General features: G+C 47.2%; 1 protein-coding gene across 2 annotated transcripts; it reads right to left on the bottom strand.

Moving 5' to 3' along the window:
* Positions 1 to 611: 611 nt before the first annotated feature.
* Positions 612 to 4,543, bottom strand: LOC140500782 (tubulin beta-2B chain). 2 transcript variants are annotated; one of them, XM_072603687.1, is made up of 4 exons: positions 4,164 to 4,543; positions 3,032 to 3,140; positions 2,464 to 2,574; positions 612 to 1,915 (listed from the first exon to the last, which is right to left on the bottom strand). In XM_072603687.1, exons 1-4 carry the CDS (start codon positions 4,218 to 4,220, stop codon positions 855 to 857), a joined length of 1,338 nt encoding a protein of 445 aa, XP_072459788.1. In that variant the 5' UTR covers positions 4,221 to 4,543; the 3' UTR covers positions 612 to 854. The 2 variants fall into 2 exon arrangements, with proteins under 2 accessions (XP_072459788.1, XP_072459789.1); XM_072603688.1 differs by having other exon boundaries at positions 4,367 to 4,501.
* Positions 4,544 to 7,690: the final 3,147 nt, after the last annotated feature.

The raw sequence follows: 7,690 nt of genomic DNA on the forward strand, positions 1-7,690 counted from the left end.
GTCCTAGAACAGTGCCTGTTACATAATAGGCATCAATTAATCTTTTGGAAGAACGACTGTTACGAACTACTACTTTGTAAGTTTGCATACCTAACAAAGAGCATAAGCATTGTTTCTCAGGCTGAGTTACGGTTTGCAGACCAATTAAGTTTCTAGTAATAAAGAATTTGTAATCTTTTATCTTGGACTGAAGCTGCTTTTGGACCTTCTCCAAACAAATGGCTTATCAAGCAGGTCATGTAAATTAGATTGCAAAAGAAAGAGGCCTTGCTTTGGGAGGACCCTGCCAAAGTAAATTGCTTACGTGAAAATGAATGCTTTTAATAAAAAATAATTTAATGAAAAAGAGTAACACAGGGGGACCTTCATTTGGAAGTATGGCTAATAGATTAGTTCAAAGGGGCCTAATAATAAAGTTAAACTGTTTATGAAGGACCATTCTAGAATTCAAGATCCAGTTTTACTATTCTGCAATATCAGGTTCATTTGAACTTTACATACGCTGTCTTCTTAAGAAGACATTGGTTTATTATTAAAAAGTGCATTTAAAGTGCTAGTCCAACATATGCTTACTCTTGGGTAAGGGTGCAGAGAAATAAAGAAGGACACCATTAAAGTCACAAACGTTTATGTGGGTTTCTTTTTAGCCATTTAAAACAATATTTCAGAAGTATCACAATTGTTACATTAATGTCATCAAAGTTACAAAAAAAAATGGTGACAGGCAACAGTGGAGAGCATCAAAAGTACACATTTAAAGAGACCATGCTTCTTCAGTACAATCATGAAGATACCATCCCCCCAAAAGACTTGCATTCTTGACTAAAGCTTTTCCTAAACCCTCAAGTTCTAAATTAAGCCTCATCCTCACCCTCTTCCTCCTCAAATTCCCCTTGTTCATCAGCAGTGGCATCTTGGTACTGCTGATATTCAGACACCAGGTCATTCATGTTGCTCTCTGCCTCGGTGAACTCCATCTCGTCCATCCCTTCCCCTGTGTACCAGTGCAAGAAAGCCTTACGACGGAACATGGCCGTGAACTGCTCAGAGATGCGCTTGAACAGCTCCTGGATGGCCGTGCTGTTGCCAATGAAGGTGGCAGACATCTTGAGGCCACGGGGTGGAATGTCACACACGGCCGTCTTCACGTTGTTGGGGATCCACTCCACAAAGTAGCTGCTGTTTTTGTTCTGCACGTTGAGCATCTGCTCATCCACCTCCTTCATGGACATGCGGCCCCTGAAGATGGCAGCCACAGTCAGGTAGCGGCCATGGCGGGGGTCACAGGCAGCCATCATGTTTTTGGAATCGAACATCTGCTGGGTGAGCTCAGGCACCGTCAGAGCCCGGTACTGCTGGCTACCACGGCTGGTCAGAGGGGCAAAGCCTGGCATGAAGAAGTGCAGGCGGGGGAAGGGCACCATGTTCACTGCCAGTTTGCGGAGATCAGCATTCAGCTGGCCTGGGAACCGCAGACAGGTGGTGACTCCACTCATGGTGGCAGAGACTAAGTGGTTCAGGTCTCCATAAGTGGGAGTGGTCAGCTTCAGGGTTCTGAAGCAAATGTCATAGAGAGCTTCATTGTCAATGCAGTAGGTCTCATCTGTGTTCTCTACCAACTGGTGGACAGACAGGGTGGCATTGTAGGGCTCAACTACAGTGTCTGATACCTTGGGGGAGGGCATCACACTGAAGGTATTCATGATTCTGTCTGGGTACTCTTCCCTGATCTTGCTGATGAGCAGGGTTCCCATCCCAGATCCAGTGCCACCTCCCAGGGAATGAGTTAGCTGGAAGCCCTGGAGACAGTCACAGCTTTCTGACTCCTTCCTCACTACATCCAGGACAGAGTCTACTAATTCTGCTCCCTCTGTGTAGTGACCTTTGGCCCAGTTATTTCCTGCACCACTCTGGCCTGGAAGGGGGGGAAGGAGAAAGAGGCTGTATCAATCACTAGTGATTAAAAGTATACATCTTTATACCCTAAACGTCCCCCAGAGGCTTGTAACATTATGTTAGCCCAGATGAAAATGTAATTGGGAAATACTTAAGAAGACAAATAGAACATAAAATGTGGTTTTCTAAATCAGTATGTGATGAGTCCCCATTTCTATTTCAGTTTGATACCATTGCCCTAAGCCACTTATGTAGACCAGTGAGTCACTACTGAATTCTGGCTATTTCTAATTATTATTTAAAAATAAAAAGTTAAGACATTAATGGTCTGAATATGACCATACATACATACATACATATGTATATATACATATATATAATATATATATATATATATAATAGCTAGAGACTAGGCATGACATTTTTTTCCTCAAACCCATACTAAGAACAAGTTTTTAAAATTATGGAATACTTGCAATTCTTCCTCACTGAGAGTCCCAACCTTCCACCCTATAATGCTAGTACAAAATATGACCTATGAAGTCATCAGATATGTTAATCACATACCAAAAACAAAGTTATCTGGTCTGAAGATCTGACCAAATGGTCCAGACCTGACTGAGTCCATTGTGCCAGGTTCCAAATCCACCAAGATTGCCCGGGGAACATATTTGTTACCTGCAGGTGGGGAGAACAAAAGGCAGGATTAGACAGCGCATCATTGAAAGGGACCTCAAGGGGAAGAAGACCAAATCAATAGAATCACAAAAAAAATGCTGTTCTCAGACAAAGGAAGAAGAGGATAGTATTTCCATTTGGTCTTTTAAAACTAAAAGCAGTCGGAAAAACCTGGTGAGTTATTGCTGAAGGAGTGGTACTCTGCCAGGTCCACCAAGCAGGTGATACTGCTCATGCTGGTGAGGTGCTATAGTAAATCCCAACCATTTAATCCAACACGTAAGCATCAAGTGCCTACAATGTGTCAGGCACTGTGCTAGAAGTGAAGATACAAAGAAACCCTCCCTCCTCCCTCCCAAAAAATCTCTGCCTTCACATGGTTTACAAATCTATGAAAAGCAGGAACGTGATATCTAGGAAGAAAAAAGGTTGGAAAGGGCAGACAAAAAGCAATTACCAGTGGCTTCATTGTAGTAAACATTGATTCTCTCCAGCTGCAAATCACTGTCTCCATGGTAACTGCCTGTGGGATCAATCCCATGCTCATCACTGATGACCTCCCAAAACTGTGACAGAACTTACAATTAGCAACGTTAAGACCATCAAGAGACCAACCTATTAACATTCCTCCTCCTCCTCATCTGCCCACTTCAGGTAGCCTGGCACAGGTCTCAGAGAAAAGAGCTTTCACTCAGAACCAACCGAGTTAGCAATGGGCGTTTTCCTCAGAAATAGCGGCTCAGAACCAGCAGACTTTGCCCTCGGGCAAGTGGGGTGGAGAGAAGGGGGGAGAAGGCAGCTGTGGCTGCAGCAGGACCACCAAAAAGGGATTCCAGTGATTTTTTTTTTTATGTTGCCCTTCTTTCCTTACCCCCTCCTCCCAAACAAAAAGCTCACATCAGACTTTTAGCACAGACAACTTTGTGGGAAGCCAGGGGCTGATTCGACTAGGAGAGCCAGTAGGTTGGAGTGGGAGTGGCAAGGTAATGGAGAATTTGGGGATCAATCTCAACTGTGGGAATAAGGAAATAAAGAAAAGAAGGAGGAGGGTAATTGTGGATTTTCAGCACCTGAGTAGCGAGAGCTCCTATCAATCGAGTAAAGACCTTCACACACACACACACACACACACACACACACACACACACACACACACACACACACACACACACACACACACACACACACACACACACACACACACACACACACACACACACACACACACACACACACGCGCGCTAAAGCACATCCTCGCCCAAAGGACAAGATTAAAAAAAAATAGTAGAGAGTAGAAGATGGAGACCAAAAAAAAGCTCGGAAATGCTCAAAGAACTCAGCCTTGCAGCAGATAGGCGTGGGTCACGCCTCTCTCACTTACAAAGGGACTGCTACAAAGACTCCCGGGAGTCCCCTGGGGATAGGTGCAAGGGAAGCAGCAGCATCTCCAGGAACTACTACGATTCCAACCAGACCCCGGGAGTCCCCTGGGGATAGGTGCAAGGGAAGCAGCAGCATCTCCAGGAACTACTACGATTCCAACCAGACCCCGGGACAAGTGCCGCCCACCTCTGCCGCCCAGCACTCACCTTGGCTCCTATCTGGTTGCCACACTGACCAGCCTGAATGTGCACAATCTCACGCATGATGCCTGGCTTGCAAAGTGGATTTCTAGTTTCTTTTTCTTTCCTTTCTTTGTCCCTCGCTTCCTTTCTCTCCTTCTCTCTTTCAGGTACCCACCCCCCCTCCTAATTTCTCTTGGAACACACCACAATTCCTCCCGTACACTTACACTCTAAAATCGCGTAAGCCCCCGCCACAGCCTTTTATAGGGAGGGTGGGGCAGCTGGCACCAGGCTCCACCTCTGAGCCCCTCACCCTCCCATCCCCCATCCAGCCCCATACCTCCCCAGTCACTTTCTAGCACAGGCTCCTGCTCCCCCCTTGACGGTGACGTAATGCTTGGACCGTGGAGGGGTGGGACTATGGACCCGTTAGGCCTGGGAGAGCCTATCCGAGTGGAACACTGGGCTAAGCTAAAAGGGAGGGGGGGGAGAGAGGAGGATTGGGGCGTGGGCATGGTCTAGGGTTCGGGTTGAAGAGAAAGGGGAGAGAAAAGACTGGTGTGGCATAGGGGAGGAAGTTGGTAGAGTTGACAGAAGAGCCTAGGAAGGTGTGGTAAGGAGGGAACTGCGGAAAAAAGACCGGTGACTAGTAAAGCAACGGAAATGAAACAACAGGTGGAGGGGTTCTGCTTGGGTGAAAGGGACGGAAACTGGAGAGCATGGAAATTACAGCTCCCATTTACCTAGCGCTTTCATTACAGCCTTGTGAGGCAGGTGGAGCGAGAATTACTCTGGGTTTTGCCAGTAAGTCAATTGCGGCTCAGAGAGACTGTGATTTGCCCAAGGTCACAAAACTAGTAAGAAGCCCCGCTGGGTCTTACATCTTAAATTCGGTTCTGTGACACCCCAGCCTCAGTGGGGTCATCTGAGCATCATAAAACCGTAGATGTAGAGCTGAAATCTGAGAAGTCCAATCCCCGCCTTTTACTCATAAGACTGAGAGGCAAGTGATTTGCCAAGGTTACACAGGTAGGAAGTATCAGAATTGAGATTCGAATCCAGGCCCTTTGGCTCCAAATATAGGATTCCTTCTGGATACTATGCTTGTCCTCTCTGAGTTCTGAACTCCTTTCCTCAGTGCTGTTCGCCAAAGTCCTACTCCTGCACCAGGTTCTGTTTCTGGACAGAAGGCACATTGGGAGGAGCCAGAGGGAAGGGTGAACCTGTTCCATTCCCCATCCCATCATCCCTTCCCCAGTGAAGCAGGAGTGAAAGTGGGGAAAATGGGGCCACGGAACATCTGCAGCAAAAACAGACCAGCAGGTTACCGTCACCCCATGTTAACCTCTTCCCTTTGTCTTCTAAAAAGGAGCACACAGTACTACCGGACAGGAAAGAGTCTGGGAAGAGCTTAGCCGCACCATCCTTTTCTCCTTACTCAAAGGGCTTCTTCTCTAGGTAGACAGACTGATGGATGACCTTTGCACGGTCATTTTTTTTTCCACCTCCCCTCTTATCCCAATCTGAGCTAAAAGGGAAACTTGCGTGGCTCAGCCTAGAAGGTGTATGAAACACACACACGCACACACACGCACACCCTCGCATCCTTATTGCCAGATCAGGGAAGCACAGTCTGACCCCGGATTAGAGACGGGTTCATTTCTGGAAAACAGATTTGACATAAGAAAAATGTTTTCAATTCTTCTAGGTTGTTGCTTCTCTGGGGTTTATTCTGTTCGGTTTATTTCTTTCTTTTGACGAGAGGTTGAGTACGGAGTGGGGAGTGGTCGAAGGTAGTTGGAAAGAAAAGAAAAAAAGGGTGGGGTCCCAAGGGGGAGGGGACAATAGGCTTTGACCGTGAAACAAAGGACAGAGGACTGTGGCTTTATCTCCCAATAACCAAGTTTAAAAAAAAATATGTCCAAGTCTCCAATTTGCAGTACTCAGATTTATTTGAGGAGCGGTGAGAAAACTGGTCAGCAGTGCCAGTTCTTTTCCTGGCCTGGGCTGATTCTGGGGAAACTCATCTCCCTGCAGCCTTGGGCGCGGAGTCACATTCACCGCATACAAGCATTTACACACACATAGGCAAAGGCCAGTATCACAGCCACAAGCATGCGCACGCAGAGACCCTCCCTTTTGGGATGTGCACTGCGCATTTGAAGTATTTGAAGCAGCTGCAGATCCCTTTGTTAGCTAGTGTGTGTGTGTATGTGTGTGTGTTTGTGTGTGTGAAGGGGGGAAGGGAAAGACGGCGACTCAAATAAAGACAAAGACAGAGAAACAGAGAGGAGAAAAAGAGAAATCGATTGCCTCTCTGGACATTTAGAGACCAGGAACCGTTGAATGGGAACTAGAAATAGAAATCTTAGTACAATTGACCATATAGCCTTGCTCCGCCTGACATGCAGGTGGGTGAGATGGGTTGCGGGTGGGGAGGGGATGAGGTGACAGTTGATAATTGGTTCTGTACACCTTACCCTCTCCTCAAATCTTTCTCTCTCTTACCTTCTCCAAAGAGTTATTGCTGCTTCCCCCACAGCACAGAACCATGCTGACAACTCTCCATCTCTGTCTCTCTCACTCTGTCTCTCTCACTGTCTGTCTGTCTGCCTCTCACTCTGTCTCTGTCTCTGTCTCACTCTCTGTGTGTGTATGTGTGTGTGGCAGACATTTTTGCAGCAAACCCGAAAAACTCCTTCCCAGTCATTCCGTGAGTAACTGCCTCCCGTGGCGCGGTTGCTTTTTACTAGGAAACAAGTTCCCTTTTCATATGCCAGGCACAGGGCCAGAATGACCGCGACTCCTGCGGCGGCGGAGTAAAGCCAACAGCTGTTGAGTGAGACCCTCTCCGAGCTGAGCCCTTCCCGTAGGCCTAAGCTATCTTCGTCTCCCTTCCAGCAAAAGAAGGGATGAGGAGAATCACTGGGGATGGGTTTCCCAAAGTGCAGAGTGAATGAGTGAGGGAGAGGGAACGTAATATACACCCTCAACCCCGCCAAGTACAAAATACTTGCTCGTGCCCTGGCTCTGCAGCTGGTTCTACCGACCATCGTGTTGCAGATTCCCAGGCAGGTATCCGAGTACATCCTTAGCAGCATCTCAAGGGATTGGAGGCAGGATTTGGCGAAGACTGAGGAGCAGACAGCCCAAAACTCCAGCCTTTTCAAAACTGCGTGAACCTAGAAATGCAGGCACAGAGCAAGGGTGTCTTAGCTTGATAGGGACATAAATAGGTGCTTGCTGGATTGAAAGGAAGCTAGAATACCTCCAAGCCAGATGCAGGGTGGGGGCTGGGTAATCGAAGACAAGCTGGGGGAATTGAGGAAACAATGGATTTCTAGCCGCCAGCGGCTGTCACCCAGTGCAGGGGTAGCCTCTTCACTAGCGAGTGGTTCAGAAAACCCGAGAGAAGAGCAGGGACACAGCTTGCTTTCTGCAGTGATCACACGGCCTCGCCTTGTAAAATGAGCCAGCTGACAGGGCTTCACCTCAATTAACGGTTTCATATTTCAGCTCGGATTTCAGAGACTGATGGACTACCAGTTTTA

This window comes from Notamacropus eugenii, chromosome 4, assembly GCF_028372415.1.
Source record: "Notamacropus eugenii isolate mMacEug1 chromosome 4, mMacEug1.pri_v2, whole genome shotgun sequence".
In the NCBI taxonomy this organism is placed as follows: domain Eukaryota; kingdom Metazoa; phylum Chordata; class Mammalia; order Diprotodontia; family Macropodidae; genus Notamacropus; species Notamacropus eugenii.

Coding starts and splice junctions, on each gene's coding strand:
- LOC140500782 (XM_072603687.1), bottom strand. CDS start 4,220: ATGCGTGAGATTGTGCACATTCAGGCTGGTCAGTGTGGCAACCAGATA. Junction 3,141..4,163: donor GCAACCAGATAGGAGCCAAG/GTGAGTGCTGGG, acceptor GTTCTGTCACAG/TTTTGGGAGGTCATCAGTGA. Junction 1,916..2,463: donor ACCAGATAACTTTGTTTTTG/GTATGTGATTAA, acceptor CCCCCCTTCCAG/GCCAGAGTGGTGCAGGAAAT.